This window comes from Corvus cornix, chromosome 23, assembly GCF_000738735.6.
Source record: "Corvus cornix cornix isolate S_Up_H32 chromosome 23, ASM73873v5, whole genome shotgun sequence".
NCBI lineage: Eukaryota > Metazoa > Chordata > Aves > Passeriformes > Corvidae > Corvus > Corvus cornix.
Genome location: NC_046352.1, coordinates 4,558,481 through 4,578,747, shown reverse-complemented (window position 1 = coordinate 4,578,747; position 20,267 = coordinate 4,558,481). Strand labels below are relative to the sequence as shown.

Sequence of the window (20,267 nt, the reverse complement as noted above, 5' to 3'; positions counted from 1 at the left end):
AAGTGGATTTTATGGAGAGTGAGTTAGAATGACTGTTAGCAAGGTGCTGTAGCTGGGTAGGGAGAACCCTTGGGATCAATTCAGGCTGGAGAATGAACAGATGGACAGCAGCCCTGGGGAGAAGGACTGGTGGGTGAGAGGCTGGACATGACCAATCCCAGAATCCCCCGTGCCCTGGGCTGGTCCCCCGGGGAGGGGGCTGGAACTGGATGAGCTTTAAGGTCCCTTCCAACCCAAATTATTTTGGGATTCTAGGACTCTGGAGGGTTTGTATTTTGGACCTGGCGAGGGGCTGGCCAGTTGACCAGTATATGTACTCACTGGAAACCACACAGAGCAAATAATTCTGACCCTTCCCTCCATGGGAATGTGGGTTTGTTTCTCTAACTCATCTCTGATTTCTCACAAAAATTCAGGTTCTAGTACTTTGCTTTTCAGCCTTGATGTCTTTCTGGTCCCTGTTACGGAGAATCACCTGAATCTGATGCTTGGGAGTAACTGTGGTATAGCTGGATGAGCCCAGAAACAAAACTGGCTGTGAAATTTTCCTTGTTAAACATATTAAAACTTTAGATAGTCCTTGCTTTTCCTGTAAAGTGGTGTATTAATTTGGTCATTGGGGTGTGTTAATGAACAGCTACAACAAGCTTATGCAAATTTGTGTGAAATTAGAGGATTGGCATATCAGGCAAGAGATCAGGGCAACTTTTTATTATTAAGTTGACGTTGAAATATCTTATGAAGATGCTAAATAACTTCAGTAAAAGGAAAATCAAGTAACTGTTTCACTGGTGGCACAGCCTGTGCTGTGGGTTATTTGAATGCAATTTAAAAAGGCATTTAAAAACACTGACAGTTTTAGTGGTAAGGAAAGTGGGTGAATGACCAGAAACTTGAAGGTGGGTGGGAAAAGGCTGCAGTGTAGAGAAAGGAAGAGTCTTTAGTTATTTCTCTTAATTTATTTGCTCTAGTTGAGTTAAACCCAGGCTTGCTCTGACAGTCAGTGTAGAACTGCTCTGTGCGTGTGTGGGTTAATCTTTATCCATGCTCTTGAAAGAGAAATGGGAATTGCTAACACTGGAAATCACCTGGCTCATTCGGAAATGTACTTCTGAGAAAGTGGGTTTCGTATACACCAGGGAAGCAACTTTCTTGAAATCCAGGTTTCAGGGAAGCGGTGGGGTTTCTTCAGCCACTGGGAGTTTAAGCATATGGAGATTTGTTCCCCTCAAGCCCTGTCTGTGTTACATGTTATAGTCAAATTTGTCATTTTTAAGACCCCTGAGCTGGCAGTAGAAGCACTGAAAACTATTTCATAGGTGTAGCTCAGGGATTTTAATGATGAAGTTGGTGAGCTGCTGGCATTGAGGAATAGGAGCATCCAGGATTGGAGCTTTCCTGGAGGCCTGGAAGGGTTCTGGTGTGCTCATGGATAAACTGAAAGATGGGAATTGCAGTTTACAGACAGGCATTAACTTTGGGAGATCCTGAGGGCTGGGTTGTGTATTCCTGTTTCTGTTCCCAGCTGCCTTGTGCCCGCCTGGCTCTGCTGAGCATGGCTGGGGCTCCCAGGGGGAGGAGGCTGCGCTCAATGTGACGAAGCGCAAGCGTCACATCCAAGTCTCGCTGCCGTTGTCCAAAGTGTTTGATTTATTTCCTCCAAATGCAGTGCCTGACTGTGTCTTTTGCCTTCCTTGTGCAGGCTGCCCTCGGGAGCGGCAGTGGGAGGCAGTGGAGCTGGCCTCGGCAGCGGGAGAGGCTGGACTTCCCGTGTCTCTGTGCTGAATGGCTGCGATGGCGCCCGCTCTCACTGACGCAGCAGCTGAAGCTCACCACATCCGATTCAAGCTGGCTCCCCCGTCCTCCACCTTGTCGCCTGGCAGTGCCGAGAGCAACGGCAACGCCAACAACATCCTCCTGGCTGCCAACGGCACCAAAAGGAAAGCCATTGCTCCAGAGGATCCCAGTCTAGATTTCCGAAACAACCCTACAAAGGAAGAGCTGGGCAAGCTGCAGCCGCTAGTGGCCTCTTATCTCTGCTCGGATGTAACATCTGTCTCTTCAAAAGAGCCTCTGAAGCTGCAAGGAGTCTTCAACAAGCAGACAGTCCTTAAATCTCACTCTCTCTTATCTCAGTCCTTCTTGAAAACAAGTGATCTGTTGGGGAGGCAACCAGTGTTGGAATTCACTTTGGAGAATCTAAAAACAATGAGTGCTAATAGCCAGCCACCTCTCCCGCAAGCACCTGTGAATGGCTTGGCCAAGAAATTGGCTAAAAGTACCAATTCAGACCATGAAAACTCTAGTTCTCTGAATGGTGGGAAGTGTGCTCCTCCTTCTGCTGCCCTCCAGACTGTTGATTATAATACAGGAGGTTCTGAATTGGGGGACTTGAAGACCGGGTTGACCAATTGCACTCTTCCACACAGAAGCCTTGATGCAGAGCACGCAACTCCCTTTAGCAATAATAGCACTGCAAATAAATCTTCCCTTAACTCCACAGAGCAGCAGTGGGTGCTCGAGGGCGGCAGTGGGGAGACGCGGGTGCCCGGTGTCGCGAGTCACTCCGACTTCGGGAGCAGTAAGTTGGAGGAGCAGAAACCTTCTCTGCTGGCTGGTCACCACAGCGCTCTGGACTCCGAGATGAGGACGAGGGCCCTGCTGCGGCGCCAGGCGGACATTGAGAGCCGAGCCCGACGGCTGCAGAAGCGCTTGCAGGTGGTGCAGGCGAAGCAGGTGGAGAGACACATCCAGCAGCAGTTGGGCGGCTTCTTGGAGAAAACGCTGAGCAAGCTTCCAGCTTTGGACCCCCTGAGGCATCGGAGCCAGCTGATGTTGACCAGAAAAGCAGAAGCAGCCTTGAGGAAAGCTGCGAGTGAGACAGTTACTTCAGAAGGCCTGAGTAACTTCCTGAAGAGTGATTCAATATCGGAGGAGCTGGAGAGATTCACGGCCAGTGGCATGGCCAACTTGAGATCCAGCGAGCAGGCGTTTGACTCGGATGTCACTGACAGCAGCTCGGGGGGAGAGTCGGATGTTGAAGAAGAGGAACTGACCAAAGCAGACCCAGAACAACCCCATGTACCACTGTAAGTAGCACTCGCTTGTTTCCTTCTGGTGGTGGGGAGCAAAGTGGAAGGTGGCAGATAGAAATACAGTTTTTGTAGGAACCCTAAATTTTGGAAGGTCTTGGGTCAAAGAATTGTTAAAACTAGTTTGGTGTGATTTGCAGCATGTGCAGCACTGAAGATAAAATTCCTCATGTATACTGAAAATAGTCTTTGGTTCATGGAGCAGCAAGTCATGAAAATATTGGCTGGCTGGAGTGGTGTGAGCTGCAGATAGAAACCTGGAATGCCATTAGCAGTTGTCTCCAGGATACTTTGGTCCTGTCTCCTGAAATGAAATGTTTGGTTTTTTACAATGGGAATACTTGTTGTAAACCTGTTGTGTAAAGTAAGGCCAGTCTGAATCTGTGTAGCTGACAGCATATTTATGATTGGGAAGTCATTTTATTTGTTAAGTGAGCTGCCTGGAAAAAAAATACTCTTGAAAGGATTTGGTTCAAGTGCCAGCCAAAGTGTGAAGCGAGTGTGTTCTCTTCTTGAATCTGGGAAATTACTGCTGGGAATTTTTTTCTTGTCTGTGAGTTGCATTAAATGATGACAACAGCTTCATAATTATGTTGTTAACTAGATCCTGTTTGCATAAGTATTAGGTGTCAGTTTGTGTGTGGAGGAGGAAGATCCTTCTCAAGGCAAAAGGTCTTGAGACAGGTCAGGGAGGAAGGGAAATTTTTGTTCCAAACCCAGAATTTTCCCTGGGAGTGCACACCACAGTATCTTGTAAAAATCTCTTAAAAGGCCATATTCTGTGTCTAGGCTGTGTGAAATCTTGCTTGCATCAGTAGATGATCTCTTCCACCCTGATGGACCTATTGAACCGAGACCTCAGTCTGTGAAGTATCGCTACGGTCGACAAAAAGCTCCGTGCAGCAGGCACAGGGGTCCTGGCTGGAATGCCGATGGCTTTCCCATCCAGGCTGGAAAAAGTCACCAGGGCTTTTGCATTCCTGCACTGTCCTGGGATTGTTCAGCTCTCTCTGGAGAAATAACTGAGTGGATTTGGATACCTGTTGTCCAGAGTGTGTTAGTGACTGGCCAAGGGCTATGTGAAACAGATTTTACTGAGCTGGGTGGATATGAACAGTGGGCATGTGGTGACTTCAGCATCCCCTGAGAACACACTCCCGTGGATGAGTGCTGATAGCCAGATGTTACAGCTTTTGAATATCAAATTCCAGCTAAATGTCACGTTGTGTTTTGGGATGGTGGCGCAGGATGAATTTCTGCATGTGAAGTCTTAAATGTAGCTTGAGTTTGGTTTCTCCCAGTGCAAAGCTGGTAGCTAGCTGATCATGTGATCTCTCCTGGGTGGACATAAAGAGGTTCTTGTGCTGTTTAAACAAGAGTTCAGTATCTTTATTCCTGTTTTATAGCATCCACAAACTTACTGTTGGGATTAGTAGTAGAATTGCATTTATAGGTCTTGTAGTAGTTATTGGAGGAGACATTTGATTAAAAATCTGTACAAAATAATACTAAATTTCCCATGTTATGGGTTTCATGGCTTCACGTGTTGTCTAGCAAAGTGAAATTTCTTTGCCACTCCTCTAATCCCAAGAGGAAGTTCAGCATTCAGAGACATGATGCGTGAAATTCTTTGCTGACTTTTCCGCCCTTTGCGTTAGTCATGCCTTCACATTCTGAGTACTCTTAAAAAGCCAAAGATTTGAAAGCTAATAAAAAGACTGATCCCTCTGTTGTCTCTGGGTTCAGAAGTTGGTGTGTATGCACACTGGCATCTAGGCCAGGCCCACCAAACCTCGTTTAAAGTTGGTGCCTGTGGGTATTCAGTAATGAGCTGTCCCAGCATTGACCGTCCTGTTGGATGAGTGCTGTGACATCGGCCCTGAGCTCTGGCATTGCCGAGGCTCAGTGCATGTTGGTGCTTGTTAGTGGAACTGCTCAAGTCAACCTTAAGAGCTGGTACAACCCTCTGAGCACATCTAATACTATTCTTTTCCAGCAGTGCTAGGAGGCCGGAAGGGGAAGAGCCGAGTTTTCCACTGGGAAGCTGCCTTGGGCCAGCTGATGATACAGAGCCATTGTTGTACATTAGTGTGAGTGCAGAGGCTGCTCAGGGAGGGCTGGATTTTTTGTCTTTATGAATTTACTTATTAGAAGGAAGATGTGGGCCCTGATTATTTTAATTTTGATAGTGAGATGGAGTATCTTAATTGTGTAATGGAGACATTCCAAACCCTGGACACGTTCCTATGTAACCTGCTTTAGGAGACCCTGCCTTGGCAGGGGCTGGGACTGGATGATCTGCAGAGGTCCCTTCCAACCCCCAGCAGTTCCGTGATTCTGTAAACTTTTCAGTGCTCGGTCACCATCCCTTGGTTCTGCATTGCTTCTGGGTGCCCCTGCCTTCCCCCCAAAAAATTGCTGTTTGCTTTAGACCTGTAGTGAGAGTTGTGCCACAAACAGTGTCTTGGAGCCTGCTGGTAGTGAGTGACCATGTCACCGACCACCTCTGGGATTCAAGTAGGAGCACCCAGAAGAGACAAAGACATGTTTACATCATGCTTAGATAAGAGCTGACCTTTGAGTTTTTCTGGTGTGGTGGCATTCCAGAATCAGTATCTGGTCAAGGACGGACTTTGAAGCGTTTGTACTGTTCTGACCTGCCTGATCTCAGCTATGGAGCACCATCTCCCTGAGAAATTCTTCTTTCCAGTAGTGTTAGGGCTGTATCAGAACTTGGTAGGTCCTTTTAAAGCACCCCCAGACCTGCTGCCCAGGAAGGTGCTGTCATTCAGGTGCATAACCAGGCCATCAGGTAATGCATAAACAAAGCAGGGAGGGATTCGTTACACCTTTGGGAAGCCCTGCCAGCCATGGGCTTGGTTTAACGAGGTGCTCCTGCTTCTCAGGCAGCTGATGGGGAGGGCAGGTGTGTGCAGGCAGGGTTGGGTTGTGCTGCATCCTTGGTTTTGTGTGCATCGAGGACCACTGTGTTGGACTGTGTCTGCTCCCTGGTTAACAATACACAGCTCTGCCTTACAGCTGAGATCTCTAAAGGTGTGAGCGGTGCAGAGAGAGGATCAGGAGAGAGCAGCTTTGCCTTTGCCAGGAGGTGAGGAAGGCAGGTTGGAGCCTTCCCTGTGGAGAATCCCAGCTTCCTTGGCTGGGTGTGACTGGCGGCAGCAGCGCCTGAGAAACCTGTGCAACTGTGAAAGGGCCCAGCTGCCCTTTGGGGGTGGGGAAGTAGTGGTATGGATTCCCAGAGAAGCTGTGGCTGCCCCTGGATCCCTGCAAGTGTCCAAGGCCAGGTTGGACAGGGCTTGGGGCACCCTGGGACAGTGGGAGGTGTCCCTGCCCATGGCAGGGGGTGGCACTGGATGGGCTTTAAGGTCCCTTCCAACCCAAACCATTCCATAGTTTCATGTTGCTGTCAGCATGCTGGGATCAGGAACTGCTTGTGAGATGTGGTTCAGAGAAGGGCATGGAATTTCTCCCAGTGCTGGAGGGCTGCTGGCTGAAATCTGGTTTGTGTGGCTGAGTGATGGTTTAGAAAGTCACCAAAGTCCTGTTGTTTCTGTGTCCCTGTGCTAATACATATAAATAGGAAATATTTCATGTGGCTTGTGCATCTTTATAGTAGTTGCTTTTTGCAGAGTGGTGGTTTCTTTGGTTGTGTTGGATTTGCCTGTAGACACGTTTAATCAGAATTTGTCAATTATTTTTGGCTGGTTAGTGACCTATGCTAAGTAGCGATGTAGGCATGAACTGGTGAGTGGTAGGTGATTTAGTCTCTCTAAACCTCAACTTCAGTCTGTACAGTGGAAAAATTTTCTGAAAAGGTAATGAAACCAAATATTTAACTGGGACTTCTCTTCTAGCTCAGGTTTTCTTATCTGGAAAGTCACTGTTTGGCTGACAGTTGCATCAAGCTGCTGAGAGGGAACTGCAGTTCCTAGTGACCAACTTCTCACACCACTGGCTTCCCACAGAACCTTTCCAAGGGTCAGACAGTCCCTACAGTGTTCAGTTGTGGTTGTTACGATGCCTGTGGCCACGATGCCTGAGCACACTTTAATTATTCCCATTTACTGATGGGAAATCCAAGCACCTTCTGCGCTTTGGTGTTGCGGTGAATCATTTCACAGCCCGTGTGTTGTCTCCTCCCTGCACTGCGTCACGCTGTACTGCCGGGATTTCAGAGTTGCTGGGCTTGGAGTAGTAATTAAGATTTCTCACAAAGAACTGCTTTTCCCAGCACTAATTTCCAAGTCCTGTGTTGGAGATGAACGCATGGGGCACTTGGGTTGGGGGTTGCATGAGGAGTGGTCGCAGTTGGCGCAAGCTGACTGAGAAATGTGATTTAGACATTCTGGTTTTTCTCCCTCGATTATGTTTTTCAAGTGAGAACATGATAATGAAGCCTGTATCTCAAGGGCCATTAAATAATATTTCTCAAATCTGTGACTTCATGGAACCATAATTCAGATGGCAGATCCCACATGTAATTCAGATATCAAATCCCATGCCATGGGGACTAAGGAAGCTTTTCCTACTGGTCACAAACATATTTCACCAAATTATTTATGCAGAGCAATCCTAAAAGTTTGCCTCTTACTCTTTATCACTTTTTCAGTCCCCTGCTTGACACTTTGGGTGTTGTTTTTTGTTGAATTTTAGCTGTGCTTGTAGGTACTGATGACAGCACAGTGGTTAACTGTATTTTTCAGCTGTTTATGAGAACTTTCGTATGTGTTGTCTGAGTTGTTGTTAGTCTCAGCAGCGATGTGTTGGTCAGAAGTCCTGCAAGCTCTTTCAGTCGGGAAGAGAGAGCAGATTCTGAAGTGTTCTTGCTTAGCATTTGAAAGCAGAACAATAGAGTGGTTGATTGTTCAAAAATGCTTAATCAGGTATCCGGAGTAAGTAGGACACTCCAAGTCCCTCTTGCTTTTAAGGAAAGAGGGCAAATGAGAATAGTCAGTTATTTCTCAGAGATGCTGGTCCTAGTACACCTTTTATAGATATTATGGGTGTCTAATAAGTTGTTCCTGACTTCTATTAGAGCCTTGATCCTCGTGCAGACCTCACTGGTGAATGGCAGGGAGGTTTTGTGCGTTTGGTGTAGGTCGATGGCCATCCATAGACCTCACGTAAGGCAGTGTGAGTGTCTTTCATCCGAGAGGGAGTTTGGTGCTTTGGTTGAAATTTATCTTTCTAGGCTGAAAGCCCCTTCCCCCCCAAACCAGTCTGGGACTCTGTGAACTAGCACTCGGTGTTGGGTCACATGTGCAAGGAATAAGGTTCGGATCAATGCTGTGGTTCAGGAAAACATGTGAATTTGGTGTGTTGAATGCAGACAAAGCATCTTTCTGGCAGATGCCTTTACTGCCCCTGCAGCATTTTGGGTTCTTCTGTTCAGTCAGGTCTTCTGTCCCTGTCTCTCAGGCTGTGCTGGGCTGGTGTATGGAAGATAACGCAGAGGACTGGGAATGATTTGGTGGCTGGTACTGCCAGTAAGCTGCTCTTTGTCTCTGTAGCCCTTACCCAGTGGGGCAGCAAGTAAGAACAGGCTGTAGCTCAGAATTTTTAGGAGTTGTGGGTGACACTGTGGATAGGGTTGTATAAATATTTACTTTACTTTTCATTGGAAAAAGCCTGTCACAACATCTGAAGCAGCAGAAAAATTTTTTTGAGAAGTCTGTGAATGTGAACTGATGTTAAAAACCCAGTGTGGTACTTGTCTGCTTTGCTGCAGTCACCTCTGAAATTTGAAGTTGGTGTTTGAGCGAGGGAAAGGGGCCCTGTTTAGAGCTGATCTCCAATATTGAAGTCTAATATACCTCTGTGGGGGATGGGAAAAGACTTTTACACTGTGTTGCACCAGCATCTGCGAGCAGCCACGGCTCAGAGCTGCATTTTTATTCATGCTGGTACTGACAGAAGACAAAAAATGACTGTATGGCTGAGATTAGAATTACTGCATGGCTGAGATTACAAGTGGAGCAACGGTGAACATGGAATTCTTTAAGGAAGAGATTGTAAAGGTACTCCCAGGTGTCTTCCTCAAAGACTGGGGGTTTCATTCTGCAGTGACATGGGCTCCCCCCCTCCTTTGTTCTCTCCTCCTGCAGATCCATTCTGGTTGCACTTGCTCAGCAGTGCTAGACTTCCAGCTGGGGGAAAATGTTTTTCTTGCTAAACTGGCACTACCCCAAGAGATTTTTCCACGGAGTATGTTTTGGGCACACCCTGGATATGGGGCGTTTTGCAAGTGTCTCCTTTCAAAGGCTTGGAGAGCTTGGGTCTTTGCTGGGCCGCCCTCAGATAAAACGCTTTAGGTAGGAGAGAACGGAAAAAATTGGCTTAGGTTTTATATGCTGGATTTCGAATGAAAGGAAGGGCTTAAAAATATAAATAGGTGAGGGCCTGTGTATTGACTAGGAATTCAGATGGGAAGCGGGAAGAGAAGCTTGAATTGCCTTGGGTTTGTTGCAGTTGCCCTTCACATCTCTGGAGCCAGCTGGGAATGATTCAACTCTCCAGTGCACTCGGAGTTGTCTCTGGTTGTGGCTCTCTGCATTTGAAAGATTTGCTTTCACTTGGAGTACTGAAGTGGTTTGCTTAAGTAACATCCAGCTCCTTTTCTTTTATCTTATTTTTACATTTTTTTCCTGTCCTATTTCTTTTCTTTTCACCACCCTCTGACCTTCCCTGGGATTGGGTTACTTTCTGGAATGCCTGCTCCAGGTCTGACCTCAGCACTGAACAAGCTATTTATGGGAAGGGTACCTGGCACAGGCATGCCGAGTTAAGGATTTGCTAACGATGCCTGGGATTTTCCTGTAAAACGTGCTGTTTCATTGCATTGCATCAGCAGTGAGGGGGATGATGCTTTGGTGAAAGAGAATGCTTAAAAGGGGCAGTCAGAGTCTCGTGCTGTTGAGACCTTCAGTTCACTGCTTTTGTTATGATGATGGAGTGGCTCAAAAATTCTGTGGCAAATTGGTCGTGTCGAGGGTGTTTTCCCTTTTGCCTGCCCCTCCCAAACCCAGCCCGAGGTCACCCCGGGGGTGCATTTCGAGCTGCCGCCTTGGCTGGGAGCTGCCAGGTTAGTGAGGTGAGCTCCTCGGCAGATGGCTGCTCTCTCCCTGGTGCTCATGTGCAGCCACGATGGCTCAACTGCAAAACGAGATGTTCCCTGCGATAGTGGTGGCACAGCTCGGCTGGCACATCTCGTGACGCTCCTGCTTCTGAGGCACAGTAATTTCTGCTGCCTTATGAATGAGCACAGGGTGCTCTCTCCACAACTCTGTGCTTCTCAAACAGCCTCAGTTTTAAAGAATTAGAGCTCCCGTATCTGTTAAATCTGTGCATCCTGCCTGTGTAAAATACACTCACAGAATCACAGAATGGTTTAGGTGGGAAAGGACCTTTAGGCCCATCCAGTGCCACCCCTGCCATGGGCAGGGACACCTTCCACTGTCCCAGGCTGCTCCAAGCCCCGTCCAACCTGGCCTTGGACACTTGCAAGGATCCAGGGGCAGCCACAGCTTCTCTGCTCAGCATGGAATTCCAGAGAGTTTTGAATATCATTTTACTGCCTCAAAAGTCCCTCTTGACAGGGTGGATTTGTGAAAAGTGACTTCATTTGGCTGCTGGCTTAATGAAATACTCAGTAATGTAAAGCAATGCCAAAAAAAAAAAAAAAAAGAAAGAAAATACACCCCCCCACTATAATAGTGACTTTTTTTATATTAGGCTCAAAACATTTGATCATCATACTACCCAAAGAGGGAACTAAGGATGATCAGGGTTCTCCTCATGCAGCAGAGCTTTAGGCTTTTGTATTTTGTGACATTTTAGCAGTTTCCATAGTAACACATAACGATGTTGTAAGAAATGTTGCAAGAATTTTATTTGTCTAAGGGAGGACTTTCAAATATTAATGGAAAGCAGTGTGAATTGGAGGGAAATGTGTGTGATGGGAGGCAGAGGGAACGGGTTGATGTAGTGCCCAGAGCGAGCAGCCGTCCGTAGATTGAACTGGTCTTGGCCAGCAAACAGGAAAATAAGAGAGCTCCAGTCATCTTGGGAATGTTTGCCATGGAATCTTTCCTCTCTGGTGCTGTAGGTGAAGCTTGGGAATATTCTGCTGTCGCTCATTCTCCTGGTCCAGGTAAAGAATATTCTATCTCCAAAGTGCTTCTCATCCCAGCCTGTGTGTGGTTGGAGCTCATCTCTTTCCATGATACTGAAGCTTTGGAGCTGTTACCCCATTGGCGTTCATGGTTTTATGTAGGTGCCGTAGACAGAAATCGCCTGAGCAGTGCTTGCGCAGGAGGTTCCTGTGCTCAGAGCTGGCCTGTGTGTGCCTCGTGTGCTTTCCTGCAGCCTGGAAAGGAGGTGGAAAACGCAGAGCATGCCCTCTGTGTGCCCATGGAGCCGGGCAGGGATCTGTGGTCAGAGGGGAGACCTGAGCAAGGGACGGGTGGGTTTGAAGGTGCTTCAGTGCTCAGTGATCCTGGCTCTGCTCTGACAAAATTTCACTGCTGTGGTCCCAGCTCCTGCTCCGTGTGGTCTGATGGGAGGAGGTAATGGCTCTTCCTGTTCCTAGTGGCTTTTTTCACCACTGAAGTCCCACATCTCAGTGGCCAGGGGGAGAATATTTCTGTTTAGCAGCTGTTGCTATTCCTAGGCTGGGACAGTTGAATGAATAAAAATCGCAGCAGCTAAATCTGCCTATTTTTGTGTGAATTGGAGCTCTTCTCCATGTGACTTCTGCTATTCCAGTGCTGGCTATTTCAAAAAAATGAGACAATCAGCCTTCTGTAGATCTGCATTTTGAATGCAGAACACTTGCAGGGCTCTTGCTCCATGTATGCAACATTTTGTGGTGTTGGCTTTTTACTGTCTCAGGCTAAACCAAGAAAATTATTCTCTGCTCCTTTCATGTCGTAGGTAGCTCTTCTGCTATTAGCAGAGATTTCTGAAAGTGAAAGGCAAGGTGCTGTTTATACTGAGATAGCAGAAAATAATGTGAAGAAATGAAGCACATTAGGAAATCTCCCAAGGCATTAACCACTTTTCCTATGTCAGGATGGATTAAATTGATACAGATTAATTTTCAAGTATTTTTCATTGTAACAGACACAGCAGAGTGTCATGTAATGACTTCTTCAAGGTTCGTTGTGCATATATTGGTCAAAACCATCCCCTTTTAAATAAAATAAATCTGTTTGAGTAGTATCCAGCTACTTAAAGAAGATTCCTCAGTGTGATGATTCATATTGTGCCTAAAGACAGCTTTCCATATTCAGCCCTCACTCGATCCCCCCTACCATCCCCCTCTCCCTGCCTCTGGAAATGGGCAGGAAGCCTGAACCAGCTTAACTCTTAGTTATTTAAACCTACTTTTAATAAGTGATACTTGTAAAAAATCTTACCTGATGGCTCTGACTGACCTTGCGTTGTGTATTAGATGTTAACCTGGTGTATGAAGTGTGTAACTGCTGTTTTTTCTGTTTTAGCTGCTTTTTTCCTGAATGTGAGCTATTCTTTGAATTCTTTCTAACAGGCTGGAATTACATGTGTCTCCAGTTGCGGTGGTTCTGTGCTGGTTCACTCTTTTGTGTGAATCTTTTACTTGTCAGACCTGCCCTAGTGCCCCTTCTCTCCCTCTGCATCACGTCTCCTGGGGTATTCATGGCCAGGTCTTTTTAATGGAAAGAGTTCTAGTTCTTTTTGCAGCTCATTCTCCTGCGTGCTCGCTCTTGAGATGGTATTTATTTTCAAAATAGTATCCTCTGAGGAGAGAAAATTTTCATAACCCATCCTAGTTGTCATGGCACAGCTCTGCCTTTGTTTTTCCCCCCGTTGCTCTCTGTACCGGGCGTGCTTTGGTTATGTTAAACTCCTGAAACCAAACGCCCTCCAGGCTGGGTACAGGTAAGCCCTGATCAGATTAGCTGCTCTGCAAACTGAGGTGGTTATTGTACCCATGTTTTTTTGTGCTTGAGCAATGAATTTTTGTGCTAGGACAAGGTGCTCCTCTCTGAAAAATAAAAGGAAAAATGACTTGATTAAACGTTTTGGTGGCTTTATGAAGAACTAGTGAAAATTATCACAGAATATCCAGAGTTGGAAAAGACCCACAAGGATCACCCGGTCCAGCTCCTGGCCCTGCGCAGACACCCCAACAATCCCACCCTGTGCCTGTTTCCCTCCCACAATTTAAAAAGATGCTCTGTGAAAACTTTGTGAGGCTCAGTGATGCAGCTCCTTGAAAGAGGAGGACGAGGAGAAAATGTTGTGGGTGTTTTCTTCATTGTTGTTATGTGTGTGAAGATTTTGGTCGTAAATTCCCAGGTGCTTTCAGTGGTGCTGCATGGAACAAGGAATGACTGCAGGACTCCAGCGGGAAGGGAACCTCTGCAGCCCCTCATAGCACTAACGAGGTGGTCCCCACTAATGAGGGTCTGTTGCTGGAGCTGAGTGTTACTGGGTGAATCTGCTGGAGGAATCCTCTCTTTGTTTTTCTCTGATGTTGCAGCATTCCTCAAAATCCCTTTCATCTGCTTCTTGTCTGCTTGTTAACAACCATCTGCATGCAGAGCACTTGGCTACTTTCAATCTTTGCCTTATATAATTGAAATTTTCCCCCCTCCTTTTGGAGCTTTCTGGTAGGATTTTTTTTCCTCTCTGATGTAGGTGTTTGAATTTTTCAGCTAGTAAAACTAGAACATACAGTGATCTTCCTGTTCTGGGCTTGCTGCAGCTGTTGTACTGGGGAAAAAAATTAATTTGGTTTTACTTAAATTTATTAGGCCTGGGAGAAAACTTTGTTGCCCAGAGCAGTTGTGGCTGCCCCATCCCTGGAAATGTCCAAGGCTGGGTTGGACAGGCTTTGGAGCGACCTGGGATAGTGGGAGGTGTCCCTGCCCATGGCGGGGAGTGGGACCGGATGGGCTTTAATGTCCCTCCCAACCCAAGCCGGTCTGTGATTCTGTAGAACTGTGTAATTTTCCTTCCAGTTTGAGAGACTGCAACCAAAATTTTCAAGAAAATATGAAGAGGGAAGCCTTTTCTCCTTTCTTTTTTTTTTTTTTTTTTTTTTTTTTAAACTCTTGGGTCCTGCAGAGATCTGCTGGAGTTTTAAAGTAAGGTGGATGCTCATTGCCCAGCAATTGGGGATTTTGTTGGATGAGGAATAGTGGGATGTGCCTGTCCTCACTGCCCTTGGGAACTGCTGACCTGGTACAAATCGGAGTATTAATTGAAGTAATGGAGCTCTCCGGTGTTTCACTTCATTTCTGAGAGTTGCTTGTCCAAAGGCATCTTGGTTTATTTATTTAGCTGATGCTTGGTGAGATAAAGGGGGTTCTGAGAATTTGTGATTATCTTCTTAGCTGTGGCTCATGCTTGCTGTCTCAGAATGCCAGGGAGCAGACAGGTAGCTCCCCTCCTCCTCCTCCCTGCCACGGAGAGCAGCAGCTGCCTGACTCCCTCCAGGATTAATCATCTCCATCGAACCTCTGATTGGTTTTTGACACACATTAGGGCAGAGAGCTGAATGGAAAAGTGTTGTCTTCCTTCACAGAGGTGTCTTGGAGAATGTAAAAATCCATGCAGAAATCTCCCTTTTCCAGTCCCTGTAATTGCCTGTTAGCTCAGAGCTGGGTAATGTCACTTCTAAAGTTGCATTTATTGCACAAGATTGTATGATAATTTCAGAGGGATGTTTCCCTTTTGCCAAGGTTTTTTTCTTTTTTATTTAGATGAAAACGTCTCACCCTCTCTAGTAGTCATGAACTCCCTGGCCCTTCGAGCAAGCTGACAGTGCAGAGCTACCCTGGCTGCATTACAGTTCTAGTTCTTACCACAGCTCGTTCCAGCTCCTCTAATGAAAAAAATTTGTCGTATCTCTTCCAGAGCTGGGAATCCTCTAGGTCTTGGGAGGTGCAGATGTGTAATGGTTTGGCTGCAGATCCCACTTGGCCCTCTGGACCCTTGGAGGCTGTGCAGTAATGGACTCGCAGCCACAGCTCTTTGTTTCTGGTACAATGACTTTTGTGTTGGCTTTTGTTGTGAAACTCTTGGCTTCAGAGTTTGTGAATGTGTTTGAAAACCTCCCATGTGTTCTACGCTTTCTTCTGACATGTGCAGTAATGCTGGATGAGTTGGGAGAAGAACGCAGTCCCAAAGCAGGGAAGTGTCCAGCTCAGCCCAGGGTACCCCTGCGATGGGGAACGGTGCCGTTCACCGCGAGGTTGTGCATCAGCCCTGGACTTGGGGAGGGCTCAGCCTGACCACGCTGTTTGCAGCACTTGTTAGAAGTCCCAGTGGACTGAGAACCTCTGTTCTTTGTGTGAACCTTTTTAAGTTTTACCAAGCATTAAGGTCTGGAAGATACTGTAATACTCCAAACTATTCTCATTTGCTGCCTTTCCTCGTGGATTACTTGACTGAAAGTTGCCCCAGCTCAGGTTCTTGGCTCTTGTCCCGGCTTTTAGATATGTGAATGTGACATGCTTTGCTTCAGCTTGTAAACAAAAAAATTAAATAAAATAAATGGTCTAGTATTCACTTCTCTAGAAAAGCCCAACTCCTAGAAAGTGGTGACTGCAGGGTGAGTAATGCTCCATTCACTCCCACTCCCTCTTCCCCCAAAAGAACAGGAAAACCCTCCTGAACACATCTTTGATAAAAAATCCTCCTGATGAGATTGATGTCTTGATTTTTTGAGAGACTGAGGAGATTTGGGATAATGATGGAAGCTCTGCTTCTTGGATGAGATGTTTCAATGCCACCAATCAAAACATCTAAAAATATCCCATCTTCAAGAAGAATCTATTCTTGCAATTTGGAGCCCAGTATTAAAGAACATACTGTTGATTGCAGAGGGTCCAAATTAAAGAAACAGACCAATATTCCTCTGTCTTTTCTCCCTTTCCAACTCCTTATAGAATTGCTGGATATTTGTTGCAGGCTTTACACAGGATGAAAATAAAATTAGTCTGAGATGCTCCAAACTATGGCACTTGAACTGCAGTGGAGTTTGTTCAGAAGGTGGAAAGTGGCCTGATTTCTCTACAGTTACTTTTATTCTGCCTCCTGCCTTGTGTCTTGGCATGAAACAAACATTATCTAGTCCTTGTGAAAAGTCCTGGAGTAGAGTGTGTGTCTTGGCTGAACCTGATTGAATGGGCTGAGGAAGATCTATCCAAGAAAAATAAATTTTTGGTGAAGTGGCCAGCAGAGTGTGTGACATGAATCACTTCTGGAGGGATGGGGGTGGTACAGAGAGGTGGTTTTGATTTGGCTCTGGGAAATATGGATGAAATGGGGGGATGAAGACCCTTTTTCTGTGTCCTTACAGACCCAGTTAAAATATAACCATCTCTTTATAGCCTAAAATAATTCCGTTCTTGGTGTTTCTTCACCACTTCTTCCCATGGCTTCCCTTTCCACCTTGTATCCTGAACTTTCTGATCTTCTCTAGATCTTGCAGAAGAGCATCTTCCTTTTCTCCTGCTCTGTGGACCATGGAGCTGGGTATCTCAGATAAGGCAGTGTTGGCTTTCATCCCAGCAGGAGTTTGATGCATTGGTTTAAATTTAACTTTCTAGGTTGAGGTCTCAGTTGTTTTGGGGTGGAGCAGAAGGGAACCATATCCCATCCCTGGAAGTGTCCAAGGCCAAGTTGGATGGGGCTTGGAAGGTGTCCCTGCCCATGGCAGGGAGCGGAACAAGATGGTTTTTAAGGTCCTTTCCAACCCAAACCGTTCTGGGATTCTGTATCTGCCGACTCTGGTGCCAGGGATCGTTTCTCCCGCTGTGGTACTGGCACTGCCCGTGAGGGACCTCATCCCCCAAAGCTCCAGCAGTGACATGAACCTCATGGAGCTGCTGGTGTGGGGTTCCTGGAGTTGCCCAAACTCTGGAGTTACTAGTTTGTGGAGGTACCTCACAGGGCTGTTTTATTTAGGGAGGGAGAAGAGTTCCCTAAGGACACGTTTCCCTGGGTGCTGTCTGTCCTTTCTGGCTTTCCCAGCTTGTCTGTGGTTGCCTCCTCTCCCCGTCCAGCCCCTCGCTCCTGCAGTTGTGGGTCAGGAGCTCCCCTGTTCGTGCTTACAACAGGGAGGAGCCGTGTAGCAGTGGCAAACCTGCCACGTCTGCTTGATACAGACCCGCATTGTCCTTGACAAGGAAAGAGCCTTCCAGTAACTCACCTTGCCAGCAAGAAATAGGATTTATCTAAAATTTTTTTTTATTAAGAGCAGCTGAGTTTCTTGGAATCAGTGCAGTGTTTAGTAACACCCAAGGAGGATGTACTTTTGTGAATAGAAAATGCTGCTTAATTGCTCAAGACAGCAGTTTATTCTTTCACATTATGGAATTTCAGTCTGTGTGAACCCAGCAATGTGGCTACGAACTCATTATTTTGATTTCTTGCTTGCTGCCTTGACATAGTAGAAAGCATCTCTCCCTTGCAGAATGAAATGCTGAATCTTTCTGTATCTAAATGAGATTAAATTAATACTGCATTCTGGGGAGCTCTTTTATAAAGAATCAGCAGCGTTCTGCTCTTCTGCAGGATTGTGTTGATCATCAGACACGAGTTGAAGGACTATGGCCACATAAAGCTGTGTAACAGGCCAGCAAAAAGCTGGAAAGTGCTGAAGGATAATTCAGGTATCTCTGGAAAGAGAAGCAGGCTGCAGGAACCCTAAGTCACAGAAATAAATGTAATTGACTGTACGTTTCCCAAACAGCAGTTGAGTCTGACTATTCTAAAGTAAAAATGGTTTTGTTTTCTCTTTCACATGTGACGTACAATCCCTTTTTTAGCTGCTCGTGTTTTTTAAACTGTAAGGAATTGTGAATGACTTGTGTGAATTTATAGTGAGTTTTGAGAGGCTTGAGAGCATTTTGGAGTGTGTATGTAGGTACACGCTGTGTGCGTGGTATGCAACCAGCTATTTTAAAGAAGCCTCTGTGTTTATTTAGATCCCAGCAGTTTGAGGCCCTTGCTCTCATCTCTGTAGTTACAGGTATGGTTAAGTTTGTTGGCTGCAAGGAGGAAATCGAAAGTCTATTTTTCGATGCAATCTCAATATAATTTTATTAAAGGAGGTTTTAGGACAAGCAGGAGATGAGGTGTAGGTCACTAGTTAAAAGCAAGCATGTTTTGAGAGCTTGAATTTGCAATCTTGATGTGTGTGACAAGTTTCTCGTGGTACAACCATGTCATCAGAAATACCACCTGCTTTATTTCGTGGAATCACAGAATGGTTTGGGAGGGAAGGGACCTTAAAGCCCATCCAGTCCTATCCCTGCCATGGACAGGGACAGCTTCCACTAGCCCAGGTTGTTCCAAGCCCTGTCCAACCTGGCCGTGGACACTTGCAGGGATCCAGGGGCAGCCACAGCTGCTCTGGGCAGCCACAGCTGCTCTGGGCACCCTGTGCCAGGGCCTGCCCACCCTCACAGGGAGGAATTTCTTCCTGATACCTAAGAACCTGCCTGAACTCTGTCTTTCTCTACACGTCAATAATTTTATTGCACAGAGGATATAAGCTGCATCACATAACTCTGTTCCTGAAACCGCTTCTGCGTGCTTTGAAAGAAAACATAAAAACTAAGGAGGAGGATCTGCTCTTCGTGGTAGAGTTCATTCATGTTGGTTAGAGGTTGTTCTAAATTTTGAAACACGAGGTTTAACACATCTTCTAAAACTTGTACCTTAATGTGGGTAGTTGAATGCAAAATACTTAAATACGGTTAAATTCCTGTAGCTTGGTGCCTTGTTTCTGGCTTCTGCACTACCAGTGTTTTATCTTAGTTTTCTAACTTGCTATGCAAAAGCAGAAAGCTGTTAGATAAGGAGCTTTTAAAGATGAGACTTGTCAATAAGAAAACAGCCTGTAAGCCTTGCTCAGTCAGCCTTCAGATGGAATTAAGTGGTTGGGAATTAATTTGTTCGTAATAAACGAAACTGAATACAGTTACCAGTTTGTACAGGACTTCCCTTATAAGGTCCAATAGACTTCTTAATAGCTTTCTTGTTGAAAGTTCTGTTTTTATATCAAAGGACACAAATCATGAGTTCTTTGCTGCCTTATGAAGGTCAACATCAGGATCTTCCTGTATCAGTCTGGGCTGGTGACTCTGGGGAGGAGAGCTTTGCCCAGTAACTGCTGCTTTTTAGCTCTCATGGGCCTTACTCTCCCCTTTTTTCCTCCAAACTGGAGACTCTGAAGGTATCTGCTGTCACACTTTTAAATGGAAGAGGATATACCGAAGAGAAAATACTGCCTGTGCATGTTCTGTGTCTCAAGCTGCAGTTGTAACAGCATTGCCTATTGCCCCAGATCTTCAAGGATGAGACTTTCACAGGCTCTTAGAAGGAATAGTTGGCATAGTTTGCATGCAAAGATTTTTTTTTTAAAGTAGAATAAGTATAAATAATCCTTGACCGAAGCCCAAGTGGGTTTTGCAGCATTTTGGTTTTTTCCTTAGAGAAATAAGGGGAAAGTGCTACTCTGGGAGGTAAGACTTTATCTATGGAATGTGCCTAAACATCCTCTTGTAACTCTTCCGTGGTGAACATGAAGCATCTGTCTGCATTGAGCTGGGGAGGAGCAGCAAAGAGCTGGGATCAAAAAGAGCCATGGTGGTTCACTGGGTCGCTGTGGCCACCTCTGCTGTAGTCCCTGAGCTCTTCAGCCCTAACAGGTGTCTCCCTGAAAATATGTGCCAGTGTTTGCTGTCTGCTGGGGAAGAACAGTGTTCCTTTGTTGCTGTTTGGAGACAGGAGGGAAGCCAGCCAAGTTCAGTGCTGCTTCATGGCAGAACACATCTCGGTGCTTTGAAGTTGTGGCTTTTTAAAATGAGACCATCTAGACTGCAGCTCTGCAGTTCTTTCTTGGATTCATTGGAATGTGCTCCAGTTAGTAACACGTTCTTCTACTAAAATTTCTTCTATTAAAATTCTATTCCATTTTTAAATCCTCTTTCTGTTACTGTTTTGATGTTTGGGAGAGAGCTACTAGTTCTTCTCTATCCTTCTGGGAGACACACAACAAACCCAAGAATTCTTCTAGTTGGTCATCTTCTTGGTCTCAGATGCCATCTCTTTCAAATACCTGGGCTCTAACTTTGGGCATAAAGACTGGACATGCCT

At 45.9% G+C, this 20,267-nt stretch overlaps 1 protein-coding gene across 4 annotated transcripts in view; it reads left to right on the top strand.

Moving 5' to 3' along the window:
* KANSL1 (KAT8 regulatory NSL complex subunit 1) overlaps positions 1 to 20,267 on the top strand; it is an 81,057-nt gene that overhangs the window by 15,816 nt on the left and 44,974 nt on the right. For all 4 annotated transcript variants that reach the window (XM_039564604.1, XM_039564602.1, XM_039564600.1 and 1 more), the window contains exon 2: positions 1,703 to 3,089. In XM_039564604.1, coding sequence (XP_039420538.1) covers positions 1,786 to 3,089 — 1,304 coding nt within the window. In that variant the 5' untranslated portion in view covers positions 1,703 to 1,785. The remainder of the gene's footprint in view (positions 1 to 1,702; positions 3,090 to 20,267) is intronic.